Raw genomic sequence first — 16,492 nt, 5'->3', positions numbered from 1 at the left:
GTAACAGATTCCGGATGTTCAAAATGTCTAATAGATTGTCACGTGATTAATCATGGCGGGATCCTTTTCTGAATTGCTTCCTGTTTAATATTTCGTCTGCAAGAGTTAGATCTAGAGTATCTAGATCTACATCAAAACTACTATTAATTAAAGATTATCTACACTCTAGATCTTTAAATTTTGTTTGGATTTATTGTTAGAAGTTTGAAATAACTTGAGGTAGATCTAAATCTCTAGACATTAAATAGATTAGATCTAATTTGTAAATAAATAAATATTAATAATATTTAGATTAAATATAATTATAAATAATCTATAAAAATATATTAGATGATAGAGATCTAGATCTATAGTAGTTTATTTATTTCGGACATTACATGAATTCGGACATTCGCTGTTTTTTTAAATATTTATTATAAAACTAGCGCGCTGTATAATGTGCTTGTCCATTTTCCAATGACTCTGTCCCAATTTCCTTCCATTTAGCTGTCTTTTTATGTAAGAAAAACGAATTTTAAATTTGTTAGTCAGGTTGTTGTTTTTTCCTATGTTACCCGGATGACTTTACCTCTTCCTAGAGTTAAGACTATATTTTTTGATTGGCTAAGTCTATACTAATGAGCCTGGCAATATTTATTCTGTTTTTGGAGCTACTTTATTTGATTCATAAGCCAAGTTTTCTAATTCCATACCAAAAAAAAAAATTAATACGGTGTCCGAATTAAATTACGATTTTCTTACCAAAATTTATTTCGGACAGCCAGTTTTGGACATCAATAAAAATGATCTTATATTATATTTGTTCGTTTGTTGTTGTTTTTTTTCAATAGAGAATAAATGGGCAAATGTTTGGAGTGAGCTTGGTACATTGAATGAAGTTAAATGCTTAGATCTAGACCTATATAGAGAGAATATAGAGGATTCAGTTAGGCAAGAATGGCTATCGTAACCTGTAGAGGCCTACTATACTACAAAAGATCATCTGTATTAGAAATTTATTAAATTAATAAACAAAAAAAAACACAAACATTCAACACACATCTAATCATGCAAACCCCAAACATTCAACACACATAAAATAAACAAACATAAAATAAGTCTAAAAGTCGGTGCAGAAATCACTATTCCAGTGACCTAATTTTGGTAGAATAAGTGTGTTCATATTTTAATTTTTTGTGTTCGTATTTATGCATAGTTTGAAAACATCGTAATGATTTCATGTGAGGGGCTATGCCTGGGGATCTTAAAATTTAGTTAATGTTAATATAGAATTAAAATCTGAGTTTATTGATGCCTAAATATAGAGACTGTCCGAAATAAATTATGGTGTCCGGAATCAAATAATGTGGGTCAAATGTGTCCAATTTAAATGAAAACACACAGCCTCTTTGACCTTAAATATAATAACAAATATAGGTTTGGGGAACAAATATAAGTAGTCATCCTTATTCTCCTTTAACTAAAGAAGATTTTGATACGTCATTTTCTTTTCTATGTCAAACCATTGTAAAATAATGCGCTGTCAAAGTCAAACTTTCAAATTTGGGCCTATAGGTGTCCGAATAACATAAAACTACTCTAGATTCTAGATCTAATATTTGAAATATTAGATTATATTATTATTATTATATCTACATTTGATTTTACTTTTAAATTTTACTATTTTTAGTCAATTTACTATAAAATAATAAATTTAGAGTTAGAGGATCATAATAATCAGTAGTCAGTACAGTAGACTAGTAAGCCTAGTTACTTTTTATTAGTTAAATTATTAGTATTAGATCATAATTCATAATAGTATTTTTTAATAGATTTATTCAATCAATTCAATGTCTATTGGTTTATTTATTCCCGACATTATATTTACTATCACTCTATGGCTCTATGGTTTACATGAATTCGAACACCTCTCTGTTTTGTGGTCATTACATCTCTCTATTTTGATATTTAATATGAAACTAGCACGCTGATAGATAGAGTAGTTTATTTAATTAGGACATTCGCTGTTTTTGTGGTCATTAAATAATTATTTTAATATTTATTATAAAACTAGCACACTGTATTGATTCTGACACAATTTCCTTCCATTTAGCTGTCTTTTTATTTAAGTATAAAAAAAAACAAATTTCAAAGTTGTAAGTCAGGTTGTTGTTTTTTCTTATGTTACCAGGATGACTTTATTTACATTACCTCTTCCTACTCCTAGGGCTAGGGTTAAGACTATATTTTTTGATTGGCTAAGTCTATATTAATGATCCCGGCAATATTTATTCTGTTTCTGGAGCTGATTTATTTGATTCATAAGCCAAGTTGTTTGATTCCATACAAAAAAAATAATTAATAGGGTGTCCAAATTAAATTACGATTTTCTTACCAAAATTTATTTCAGACAGCCAGTTTTGGACATCAATCACAATGTTAATGATCTTAAATTATATTTATTCGTTTGTTGTTGTTTTTTTATAGAGAATAAATGGGCAAATGTTTGAAGTGAGCTTGGTACATTGAATGAGGTTAATGCTTAGATCTAGACCTACTAGATAGATCTAGATTTATATATAGAGAATATAGACTATAGAGTATAGAGGATTCAGTTAGGCAAGAATGGCTATCCTAACCTGTAGGCTGTACTATACTACAAAAGGTCATCTGTATTAGAAATTTATTAAATTAATAAACAAAAAAACACAAACATTCAACACACATCTAATCATGCAAACATAAAATAAGTCTAAAGTCAGTATAGAAGTCAGTATCCCAGTGACCTAATTTAGGTAGAATAAGTGTGTTCATATTTTTATTTTTTTGTTCATATTTATGCATAATTTGAAAACATCTTAATGATTTAATGTGAGGGGCTATGCCTGGGAATATTAAAATTTAGTTAATGTTAATATAGAATTAAAATCTGAGTTTATTGATGCCTAAATATCGAGACTGTCCGAAATAAATTATGGTGTCCAGAATCAAATAATGTGGGTCAAATTTGTCAGAATTAATGAAAACATACGGCCTCTTTGACCTTAAATTTAATAACAAATATAGGTTAAGGGTACAAATATAAGTAGTCATCCTTATTCTCCTTAAACTAAAGAAGATTTTGATACTTCATTTTCTTTTCTATGTCAAACCATTGTAAAATAATGCGCTGTCAAAGTCAAACTTTCAAATTGGGACCTATAGGTGTCCGATTAGCATAAACTACTCTAATGTGCGTGCCCATTTTCCAATGATTCTGACCCAATTTCCTTCCATTGAGCTGTCTTTTTATGTAAGAAAAAAAGAATTTCAAATTTGTAAGTCAGGTTTGTTACCAGGATGACTTTACCCCAGCAATTCTGTTTTTGGAGCTGTTTTATTTGATTCATAAGCCACATTGTTTGATTCTATTAAAAAATAAAACAAAAAGGTGTTTGAATTAAATTATAAATGATTTTTCTTACACCAAAATTTATTTCAAACAGCCAGTTTTGGACATCAATGTTAATATTCTTATATTATATTTGTTTGTTTGTTGTTTTTTTTTTTTTTATAGAGAATAAATGGGCAAATGTTTGGAGTGAGCTTGATACATTGAATGAAGTTAAATGCATTGATCTAGATTCTAACCTACTAGAGTAGTTTATTTAATCCGGACATTACATGAATTCGGACACTCGATTTTGTTAATTATGAGCAACATTATGATAGCAGTAGACCACATTGGGCTTGAAGGTGGATTTTCCATTTGCTAGACATACACTATAATATAAGCTAGCATTTTTTTTTTTTTTTATGTCAAAGGGGATTTACAAAAATTTTGTTTAAAGGACAACTTTTTGAAAACTGTATCTTAGTGTTGAATATAATTGCTAGTACAGTAATACAGATATGTTAAAATATTGTTAACACTAGCTGATCATAAATATCAAACAAGAATGTAAAAACTACAATCTAGAAGTAACTATAAATAACTTTGAAAACACTTCCTGGTTTGATAATGGTAATACCATCTATATAGACATATCTATGTCTAAGGGTAATACATGTGTTAACTTTGAGATGATGTTTTTGAATTTGAAATTGAAAAGGGAGAATAATAAATATAAGAATAATAAATGTATATATATTATAGTTTTCTCAAGCTTTTACTACTGATGCCTCTCTCACCCCGACCACAAAATGTACCTTAGTCCCATCATTAGCCAGCTAAAGATCTGGGGGATCCCTTCATTTTGATCATCACAAATTCATTCTCCTGAAAACTTCAGTAGGGGTAGGAAGAACTGATTTTGAAGTTATAAATAAAGCTAAAACACTTAAAATATTTGGTATATGTGTATATTGCCTGGAACGCTATTAATATATAATTAAACTCATCAACAAAACTGACTGCATTACAGTGCCTCCTCAGCCACAACAAATTTTTAGCCCTGTAATTCTGTGAGTCCTTTTTTTCTGTTTTGGTCTCTTTCATACTTTGATCGAACAGCCTGCAACCCCCTATTATGGAGTATGCACAAACACTTCTTGGGCCTATAAGTTGTACCCTTCTCATCTGCCTGCATAAGAACACATCCCCTGCCTGCAATATTTTCAAATAAAATGCCCCTTCCCCAGCAACACATTTCTTCCAATGGAATGCCTCCCCTAAAACTCCAAAAGTGCATAAATATAAGGATATTCTTATTACAATTACATCACATAATTTTTTTGCGACTTCCATTTGAATTAGAATTAACAAAATACGAAAACGAAATCTACATATTTCCTACAATATTTCTTCTGCTTCCTCATTCTCATTTTTATGTTGAAGCATTCAGATAACTAGACCAATATGTGAGATGAACTGTGCAGTGGTTTCCGAATCAGGGAGCTCCCCATATAGTTTTCTTTCTATTGGGGTGTTTCGGGGCCAGTGTCTTTTTCGGGTCTCTTGGTGGAGAGTGCAGTCCTGAAGTACATGGTCAGCATTCTCTGGTGACACTCCACTTGGGCAGATTTCATTGGTTCCAATTTTGAGCTTCCAGTACATATGTTGTCTCATTCAGTTGTGTCCGGTCCTGAGTCGAAAGATTAGACGTTGGTCTTGTTGGGATAGCTTATAATAGGCATCATCTTTCTCGTGATTCGGATGAGAGCTTGTCCATTTCTTATTTATTTTATTCAGTATTAGTTTCTTCATTTCTTCTGGATAGAGTGTTTAATTGTGTGATATAAGCTTCAATTATTTAACAAAATACAAAAAGAAAATCTACATATTTCCTACAATATTGAAATAAAGCTTTCTTGCTGTGTAAATGGTCGAACCGCAAGCTACTGTTGTGACCAATGAGTTAGAAAATTTACCTAAACACTCCTGTTGCTTTTTTTTTTTTTTTTGCAATTTGTATAATGTTCTTGTTGCCTCTTGTAAGTAAATGTATATATTTGTAATCTCCAGCTCTTTTGTCTACATGAAAGGAACTTTGAGCAGCCATGTCAGACGGGGAGGTGTTACATTACGAGTGCATCAATCATTACAACCCCCTTGAGTGTGGTCATAGCAGTGAATGTATACCTATTGATCCTGGAGATAGTCTAGAAGTTGAGCTGTCTTCAAAAGAACTTGCAGCATTAGGACCTCCAGAAAGCTTTCAGGCAATTATTGTTAATAATATACTTGTCTCTTAATTTTTTTTATAGGTAATTCCTAAATGGGAAATAGCTAAATTTGTTTTGTATCTGTATGAAATTGATTAATTAAGATGCACACATTTTTTTTTTTCATTTATCTTGCTGTGAATATCTGTAATCTATAGGGTTGGCTGACAGGTCGCAATGTGACTAAAGGTTTAAGAGGACTCTTTCCAGGCGTGCCTTTTGTTCAGTTTGTGAAACGTGACTTTAATGACAGTGGCTACTCAGGTACACCCCACCGTATGTACTGATTTTGTATTTATTTAAATTATATTATTAACTAGCCAGATATTATCCGCAGCCAGCAAATCTTAATTTGCATATCACAGATATAGTCACTGATATTGTGTATTAGAAACAATTAAACAAAATAATGATGTTAGCCATAGTAGCCTAATTAATGACTAAACATTTTGAACTCCTGTTGACCTACATCCAATGAAAGCTTAAAAAAAGACTTGTAAGGTTTCTGTTCTGCGCATGTGTGACGTTTCAGTAGTGTCTTAGGTAAGAAGTGCGTGATATGAATGGAGGTATTGAGCTAAGTCACAGTCATAGCGAACATATATATGTAAAAATGCTTTAGAAACACAAATTCGAAGGTTAATTTGATTAAAATATGTTATGAATGATGAATGGACTATATTTTGTAAGTTCATGTGTTAAAGTATAAAACTATCTTTGCGAAGAGTAGATCTATCATCTTAGAATTAGATCTAGATCTAGGCTTAGAGTGATTGTCTGTTCTGCTCATGCATGACCTTTCGTTCTTGTCTCATGTAAACATGGCTATATTACCTAGATCCATGAAATAGTAATACTTTCATAGTTGGGCAACATTTTTTTTTTTAGGGTCTTAACTTTGTTTTAAGGTTATTTAACATGTTACTATTTCAATTAGTATCCAAGGAACATTTATGCCAAGTTTATCAAGAAATGGTTTTTATTTTTATTCGGCACATACATACATACAGGGCGGGTCTTAGGCCACTGCTACCTATGCGGCAGCAGTGGGCCCAGCACTTTCATAGGGCCTCGTGCGAATTCTTGGTGTAAATTATTAATATAAACCATTTTAACTTATTGTTAAAGGGTTCCTGGAATTCCCCTGAAATTGCAAAAACGTCATAAAAATCTCCTGAAATTGTTAAAATCTTCTGAAAATTCGTGCAAATCTCCTTAAAAAAAGACAAAATTGTCATTTCGAAGTGTCATTCAATATGGTAAAAAAAACACCAATCCTACTCATTAAAAAAAAACGGCATTGTCAGCTTTCGTTTAATAAAAATTTTAAAATGTGGCATACAAATATAGATCTAAATCTATCTCGACCTCTTAAAAAAAAAAAAAAAGAAAAAGTGATATTTTGCTAGTCGATAGTAAATCTAAAAGGTAAATTTGAATGTTTATCATATTTTTTTGCCAAACTACTATTTACTGTAGATGACTCGTAAAGATAATTTGACAGTGATTTTGTATTTGTATGAATAAAATGCAAAGACGAATTTATCTTCTAATACAAAATCTTATTATGCACTTATCCTTTTCCCTACCCAGACTGGGCCCCTCAATCTGTAGGAACTGGCCCTGCATACATACATACACCTTACTTTCTGCTTTATATTATAGATAATGGTTGTTCAGTAATAAGTCTAGCGTAAAAGAAAAAAAAAATTTAATCTGCAGTTTTTTGTTTTTTTAACATTAAAATGTGTTGATAAAGAAAATGTAGAAAGAAATGATAACATCTGCAGCCATTTAAACCAGCTACATACAATCATGGAACTAACATGGATACTCCCTTATATTCTGTATCAGTCTATAAACTTTTAATTTGTAAATGAAAGTAGTAGTAGACACATACTACTGCTTTGAAATTTTAAAATGCTGCTTTTTTTTTAAATTTTTGTTTTATGTATTTATGTAGTAAATATAGTCAGTTGAGCATATTCTATTTGTTATTTCCCTTTTCTGACCTTTTATGTCTACCAATATTAATCTGCATAAAAATGTTATTGCAAAAAAAAAAACAACACAAAAGAACTTTATATAAAATACAAACTTGTTAGCATTCTGTGAATATTTCAAAACTTTTTTGTGATAGAATTGAAACTTGGAGGGAGGGTGGAAGCTAATGGTAATATTTTAAATATACTACAACCTTGTGTAATATACTACAACTCTGTGACAGGTGTCTGGAGCTTAAAGGGAAAACATCCTACCCAAAATATACCCATAAATAAGAACAAAAAAGTCAACATATGGATTAAGAAGAAAATGAAAGAAGTATTAGATAGAGAAAAAATGTCAAGAAATTAAGGAGGGGCTGAACTGAAATGACACTTAAAAAGCGTACCAATTGGTAAAGGACCTCACAACTTCAAAGTATGGAAGAACTACCACAATACAAGACAAAAACAAAAGGTGTCTAAGGAAAAAGATGGGATAAGATGGACTGAGCACTGTTCAGAGTTGTACAACCTTGAAATCTCTGGAGATACTAAATGTCCCTGCAGTATCCAACAAGGAGTATCCTATTCTTTGCTCAGAAGTAGCATCAGCTGTGAAAGCACTGAAAATGGAAAATCTGCCGGAGTAGATAACATTCCTGATTGAACTTCTAAAAGCTGTAGGAGAAACCATGAGAAATGCACTTTTAATGATTCGCAGCAAGATATGACACTCAGGAGAATGTCCCAAGTCCTGGACCCTATCACTTATCACCAATCTTCCAATGAAAGGCAATTTATAAGTCTGTCAAAACTACCACACTATCAGCTTCATAAGCCAACCCAGCAAAGTCCTATTAAAAATTATACTTCTTCTTCTTCTTCTAGCCAGCTTTATTGCTGCTGAGCTGTGGGCTCTTTTGCAGACTGTGCCAAGGAAAAAAAGTGTGCCGTTTTCTTCAATTGTTCAGCACTGCCGTACAGGGTGTTGGTTAAAAAAATTATACTAATTTTAAGGGGAAGTTAACAATCAGGAGGTGAGAAATGTCTAGTGGGTGGAGACTAGATAGGTGTCTAGTGGGTGAAGACTAGATAGGCTAAGTATGAGTAGCGAACCAGGCCCGGCCGGGCTTCCCTGGGTGAGCTTTTGTTTTTTTTTTCTCTCACTCGGGGTTGGGATGGAAAGAACGCCCAAAACCCAGTCCAAAAAGTCCGCCGCGCCGTTCCACTAAGGGGGTTATCATCAGAACCAGGAGCCTGGAGTGGTGACGCTCACACGGAATTGTGGCGGTAACAGTATAGGAATATGAGACGAGCTCCCTGCAGTTAGTACTGTTCTCGACCACGAGTGGGACTGGAGATCGGGGATGGTGCGCTGTGTACACGGCACGGCCCGGCCCAGTCAACCAATATGGCAGTCTACCGTTGGGAGCCCTCAGACAGGACAGGGGCAAAGAACCCTATGTCCAGGCCTGGTGGTTGGATAAAAGCCTTTCTAACCATCAACGGGATAATGGTGCCTATGTCGCCAACGCCCTACTGGACTTCACTGAAGGTGGATACATAGATAAAATAAAAACCAATAGTGACTTTTCTTATATCATAATATGGCTTAAATCAGGCATTTGGCAATTGTCTTTAAAATAGTTATCTTTTTTGTTTTGAACTATGACCAATTATTTAAAAATATTTAGTATATTTCCAACCTAATATGGCATACTACAATATTGGTAATTCCCTCTCCACCAGACTCTACTTCAATAAAATATGATTGTCATGTTGATTAAAAAAAAAAGGAAGGTGCTTGTAACTTAGTATGGAGTCTTTTATTCTATTCTCAATCCTGTCTTTTAATATGAGTTATTATTATATTTTTCTTATTTATGATTAGTTTGAATGACTAGAAGATCTAATTTATGTCATTGTCAAAGTAGATGGTAACATATTTTTATTTGTCATATGTAGCAGAGATCAACACTATTTTTTTTAACATCCTGATATTGATAAGATGTCAATGCTTAGGACAGGAAAATACAAATAAATTTTGTTAAAGCAAAATGGCGCAATGAACTAGTTCAGCTCTTCAGTTTTCTTACAGTTCACTTACATCTCTTTCTCTCTAGTTGAGAATGTAGGAACAGATCTTGTTAGAATGTTTTTATAAGTCTTTTTTTTTTTTTTTTTTTTTTACTTCACTTTTACTTTTATTAGTACACAACTGTCAAAATTAATTTGAGAAAATTGCTAGCTACAAGTCCTTTATTAAATAATTATTGTAATAGTTAATAATATATACTTTCTGAAGTTCTTTTGTAATATACGCTATAAAACTATTACATTTGTTAAAGAAAAGGAATGTTGACTATTAGTCTCGCTAAATATATTTTAATTTGAAGCAAACTCCTTCTTACATGATACACATCCTACATCCAATAGAAATGGAGGCTTTTGAAATAATGATTTCCCCCCCCCCCTTTTCTTATTGTTTTTGTAACATTGTCCTTATACTTTTTTTTTCAGAAGAGCGCTGTGTCGAATTTTTTATTTATAGAACTATAAGCATCTATCTTTTTTATACTATTGATTCTTATGAATGAGTCATGCTTCTTTCTCCAGACAAGCCTTGCGGTTAATTGCCGCCTTAGAATTCGATATCGTAGGCAATGTTTAAACTAGGTGACGGTGTTTTTATACAGCCGAAATGAGTTTCAGCTATTTCTGGAACTCACGTATTTATTTCCCACCCAGATTGATAGTTCAATTTAATGGCTCTCTGTTCAATACGATTTCTCAAGCCTCTTTACTCCCCCCCCCCCACCTTTTTTTTTTTTTCTTCTCATTTTGTGTGTCTCCCCTTTTTTTTTTATTCTGTGTTCCTCGGGTCGTTATTGATGGAAAGGTCTTTGAGGGGAAGGATGGAAGTAAAGCGAGAGAGGGGAGTTAGAATAAGAATGGCAGAAATAAAAGTACTCTGCTGACATAAGCTCTATTTATAGCCCGGTCCGAAATAGGGAAAAAAAAAGGGTAAAAGATTTGAGGTGAGCGAACACAGGGCTAAGTCGATTGTACTCACTTGTCCCCGGCATATTTGAGTGCATCATGACAATTCTGCAATATGTACCGCATGTAATCATGTTCACTCCTTCAAATGACTAAATCAATTGCTTAGCCACCTTAGAGTGATAGATCTAATACTTATATCGGAACTCTTTTTGTTACTGAGGCGTTTATTTAAAAAAACTTTTTTTGTAGTAATTTAGTCCTTCAACCTTCCATACAATTAAAAAAACAACAACAAAAGAAGATATTACGTAAACTTAATTTTTTTTTTTGCGGCGGTAGGGGCGGGGGTTATTAAAACCTTTCTTGCCATTTTTCCTTCTTTTGTGATATGGCAGTAATAGGTACTCATTGCGATTCGCGTCTTCTAAGGCAGTTGTCCAGACACTCAGTTTTGCGAACATGTGAGAAACTTGTAAGTAGGTCCGTAAGCATTAACTAGCGCAGCAACAAAGGCACGCTTTTTTCTACTTTATGCTTCGTTATCTCTAGGATAAAATTTAATCTTCTTTTGAAGCGAAGGGATAAACTTGAAGAAAATGGACGCTTGTATATCAAGATTCTATAGTTACAATAAAGAAAGAGTGCGATGTTAAGCGATTCTTGAATGAATGTTATATAGTATAAGAATGAAAGCAAAATGATTGAAAAGCAAAGACTAAGGCTTGAATGCAGGTCTATAGCTGATGTGGAGATAGAAATGTTATAGCATGGAGTTGATGTAAGAAAATTTACACCTGATAAAACATAGAAATATAGTTTACTAGCATTACACAACGATTACCCCGTTCAGGTCGTTGATTTGTCCCCATGATAGTTTTTTTTCTTGCACTTCCAATAAAACAGCTCGCATTTGAATGCTCCCCTCTTACGTACTTTTAAGCTTGTGAGTTCTGGTCACTGGTATATCTTAAATTGAATTGAATGGCCCGCTCTTTAATTGCTGGACTTACCATATAGCCAGTAATAAGTTATAGCGTAGGGCCCCCACCTCCCATAAATGTTTTCAGAGACACCAGGCATTTTAAATCAGTTCGAAGAAAGATCAAAGGAAACAAATGTCTTTCATTAATTACAAGGGGCCCTATATTTATCAAGTCCCAATCCGGTTTCTCTCTCTCTCTCTCTCTCTCTCTCTCTCTCTCTCTCTCTCTCTGAACCCCCATCCTGCGCATCGTTATGCTCTACCATTTAGTTGTTTTTTTTTTATCTTGAATTGGAACGGGCCTCTATTTCTCTGTCTTTTCATAGCTCTTTCCCCCTCCTTATCTCTCTCCCCCTCTCTACATCCCCTTTTTCACCCGTAATGCTCACCCGTAGTTTCTTAATCTCTGTCACTCCATCTCATTTTTAATGTGTTTACCAAATAATTATTTATTTATTTTTGTTTGTATAAATTTTTTTAAACACACATTCAAGCAGTAAATTCATATTTTAGAGAAAAATAAAGAAAATTATGCTTAAAAATAAAACAAAACACAGAAGTCTATTTTGTGATTTTAAACATTTGGAATTATGCTTTATATATAGAACGTGCCGACCCGCGGCGTAGCATACGCCGCTATTTTGTGACGGGTGAACAGTTCCTGAAAGACACAGTTGTCCGAATGGGGTGGGTTTGGGCAAACGACTGTGTGCGTATGCCTTAAGGCGCGTGAGGGGGCGAGAGGAAGGTTAGAGAGTTGGCGTGCGTGCGTGGTGTCCCGCATGGTTGAGCGTTTTTTCGCGAATCAAAACAGTTTATCAAGCACTTAAGAGTTAAAAGGTACATGTGTACGAAATTTCATGCGAATATGTACGGCAGTTGCTGAAATCTGTTGTATATAAATCAAACGAGTCAATGGTATTTTATGCTTATAATATAGGTTTTAATAATTTTTGTTCCTTTTATACCTGTAATAAATGATAATGTTTGTATCTGTACATCCTCTGTCGGCAACAGAATATAACTTTAGTATTTTTTGTACTTATGGTAAACTAGGAACCAAAATAATGTATTGATGTGTGTTTTATGAGGGCCTATTTAGTTATTTATTTTGTATACCAGTCCTGTACTTATAGCCTTATTGGCTTTAGTCATTTCAACATATTAAGATACCAGACTTGCGTTTTTAAAGTTCTTTTTCCTTGTATGGGGGCGTCCATTCGGCAAAGTATGTGTCAGAAATTTTTATTACAGCCAAGTAAAGTAAGGGATAAAGTTCTAATCCATTCCGAGGCTCATTTTCTATGTGAACATTTTCTACATTTTTTTTTTTGTCAACTCATTCCTAACAACTTACAGATATGAGAAAGCAAAATGTGTAACGAGAAGAATATTGACAAGGTCAATGACTGATGCACATTTGTATTTATTCTATTTGGATGTTGTTTGTTACTCGAAGCATAGCCAAATGAACTTTAAAAAATAGGCAATATTTTTATTGTTAGTATCGCATTTTATTAATAATAAGAAGAAAAAGGAAATTATTGACATTAAGTTGGAAGATTAAAGAAGAGTACAATAGTTTGCGTGTCTATGCAGGGCCAGATATAATCTACATTAGTAATTTTTGTCTGCTTATCTTTTTACAAAGCTTATATCATCTGATTCTGACTGGTAAAAAGTTGTTGTCTCCCACACCCATTCTCTGCAACATTGAAATTTTGCCCAATTATTCCTTGTATCTCACAAAAAAAGAATCAATAAAAAAAAATAATTACTTAATTATTGATTTTTTTTTGGTTATCTGACAAGGGCAAGAAATTGTACTTAACAGATGTAGTGGTATATTTGAATTAGTCCCCTTTATTTTTTGTGTTGAGAATTAGGTCGTCGCTTAAAATTTAAAACTAACAATAGATAGCTATGAAACCAATTTTCATAAGCACTTATCTGGCACAGTGAGGAAGCAAGCAGTCGAATTTAAGTCGTACAATAATCGTATATAAAATTCATTTAAAAAGCGATTAAGGTAAAATTGACAGATACTCCGTTCTTTCCCCCCCCCCCTTTTTTTTCCCCCTTTCCCAACTTGTCCAAACAAAAGATAGGATCATAGCGCATTGGGAAAGCAAAAAGCATGAAATTGTGCTGAAGAAAAATAAATCGCACAGATGTATTATTTTTAGTCTAAATCTGTTACAAATTTAATTACTTTACTGATCCAAACCAATTGATACAATTACATTAAGTAAATAAGCTTCTTTAAAAAAAAAAGTTTTTTTTTTTTTTATTGTTCTTGTTAAGTTCTCTTTTTGTCCGACTTGTCCCCCCTATTGCCCCAAAACTGTTTACATTGGTGTTTTACAAAAGAGTATATAATTAACATACATTAATTAAAACAAGAAAACCCAAACAGTCCAAGTTATATGTGCTTAGGAGGCAGATTCTTTGTAGTTACACTCCTCTGCCAAATAACCTACTGCATTAGATCAATTCTTATCTTTGAAGGTCGGTCGGGCTCAAAAGAAAATCATTAAATACTTTGGCTACGAAAATAGTTTTTAAACAAACACACACAAAAAAAAATATTTGACCTTAGCTCTCAGTAGGATTTTGACACGTACTTCGGCTGAGTTTTTTTTTTTTTCTTTAATTAATCTATTCAAAGACGTGTCTTATGTCAAAATTTTAAATAGCGTGTTGTGTGGTTGTATAATATCAGGTTTCCTTTCATTTCCTATGCAGTTATACATATATAATCACTCATAACCTTTTTAAAGCTGCAAGACACGATTTAGCGATTCTGCGTAAATCTTTATATATATATATATATATATATATATTGCTGGCGGGTATACACGATATTGACATGACGAACTTAATATCATTAGAGGAAATACAAAGTCATTTTGAATATATGTACGTGTGTTTTCTTCGACCGTATCACTGATATGCTGATGTTCTGGCAAGTTGTCTCTAAAAGTACATATGGCCTGTTTAAGACTCCTCTGTTCAGGTGTGCTTGTTATCTTGGCTTGTATCATATACAGATGAGTCACCAGACTCGTTAACCGCGCCATGAAAAATTGGGCAATCTGTAATGGTCTTCTGTTTGATAGGGCCAAACGAGACCCTGCAATACATAGCATACGTGTAGGACCAGGCTTAAAACAAAAAAAGTTCACTTTAACATGCCGGCTGAGATTTTTTTTTTCTTGCTGCACTTTTTAAGCATTGTTCCATAGAAAAAAGCTTCATTTTCCTGAATTTGTTTTTCCATAGTAATCCATCGCAAAATCTTAGCGGCGGCTAAGGAAGGGAATATTGTATTTCAAAGTTATCTTAATAAGAGTACTATTTAAAGGAGGAATAAGTCGGGGGGGGGGGGCGTTTGTTTGGTAATATTAGATTTATCTTGAAAAATATTTGTGTGTTACAGCTGTGTAAAAAAAACTATTTTAAAAATGCTGGCTTATTAAGTTTATTGTTCGTAATTTTCTTAAAATGTAATCTTTCTATTCTGCGAATTCCATGTACGCTGATGTACTAATTGTAAATGATTGTCATCTAAACCTAAATTTAAGAAATACTTATGAACAAATACATTTTTAGCGGCCCCCGAAAGGGGAAAAGACGCTATTAGTTTTGTGCGAAATGTCTGTCCGTCTGACCGTCTGTCCGTCCGTCCCGTTTAGATCTCGTAAACTAGAAGAGATATTGAAAATCCGACTTCACAATATTTTAGACCATTCAAAGTTCTGATGCAACGGCTACTTTTTTTTTTCCTGAAAGCGAAAATTCTAATTTTTAAAATTAATTATGCAAGCAGTTTTTTTATAAGAAAAAGCTAATTAGTATGCATTATATGTTAGACCTAATTTAAGACTAATAGTAATCTTATAATTATCATTTTCGTGAACATTTTTTCTGTATAGCGGAATTTTTTTTTTTTTTTTTTTTTTTTTTTTTTGAGGATTCGAATATGAGATTGAGCCTTTTCAAAACAATTAACTTATTTAGTTCGAACCGAGGGTCCCGGGTTCGAATCCTGGTGAAGACTGGAATTTTCAACTTCTGAGTCTACCCAGCTCTAATGGGTACCTGACATTAGTTGGGGAAAAGCAAAGGCGGTTGGTCGTTGTGCTGGCTACATGACACCCTCGTTAACCGTAGGCCACAAAAACAGATGAACTTTACATCATCTGCCCTATAGACCACAAACTAGTTAGGCCAGGTTCACATCTAACTTTACATTCACTTTCACGTATCCTTTGATCTGCGGGACGGTTGGGGCACTACACAAGATCTGTTAACCTTCTTTCTCCATTCTTATCTCTCATTTGTCTTTGATATAATTTCATTCGGATTTTCTTTCTGAAAATATTGAAGCCTACCTGGGTGGACCACTGGTCGTGCGATTTGCGCGCTGGACTGTCATTTGGATTTATCGACGATCGAAGGTTCAAACCCTGCCTGCTCCCATCCCCCGTCGTCCTGCGGGAGGTTTGGACTAGGAAGTAAACTATCTTCAACTCTGAAGGATTATCCGAATTATGTAAAACATTTTACTTCGGGGGGCCGATTTTGAGTTTGTGTTTCCACACAAACTGTCTTTTGTAACTTTGTTATTTAATAATTTACTGATTGTTCATTTTGAATGTAAAAGGTTGACCAACTCTTATATTGTCAAGTAGTAAACCTACGTTGTACTCGAAAAAAGTGAATATTATTATCAGGTGTTCATCACGGCCCCGCTGTCATTGGTCAAAGAGTCAAATGCATTAATAATGAACGGGTTTCTTTTGTCGCTATGTTAATGGAAACAGTGGATTGACTGATAAAAAAGCATTTAGTTGAATTGTAAATTATAAACGTTTTAGGCCACACAAGAAGTGTCTTT

General features: G+C 33.4%; 1 protein-coding gene across 5 annotated transcripts in view; it reads left to right on the top strand.

Annotated features, from left to right (window-relative positions):
* Positions 1–49: 49 nt before the first annotated feature.
* Positions 50–16,492, top strand: part of LOC106064965 (phosphatidylinositol 3-kinase regulatory subunit gamma-like) — an 88,471-nt gene continuing 72,028 nt past the window's right edge. For 2 of the 5 annotated variants that reach the window (XM_056029523.1, XM_013223643.2), the window contains exons 1-3: positions 51–219; positions 5,423–5,619; positions 5,781–5,898. In XM_056029523.1, coding sequence (XP_055885498.1) covers positions 5,458–5,619; positions 5,781–5,898 — 280 coding nt within the window. In that variant the 5' untranslated portion in view covers positions 51–219; positions 5,423–5,457. Of the gene's footprint in view, positions 220–5,422; positions 5,620–5,780; positions 5,899–16,492 lie in introns of all 5 variants that reach the window. The other 3 variants (XM_056029524.1, XM_013223644.2, XM_013223642.2) reach the window with 3 other exon arrangements.

Source organism: Biomphalaria glabrata, chromosome 5, assembly GCF_947242115.1.
Source record: "Biomphalaria glabrata chromosome 5, xgBioGlab47.1, whole genome shotgun sequence".
NCBI classification, from domain to species: Eukaryota; Metazoa; Mollusca; class Gastropoda; family Planorbidae; genus Biomphalaria; species Biomphalaria glabrata.
Note: the sequence above shows the minus strand (reverse complement) of the source record. Positions and strands in the feature narration are given on the sequence as shown.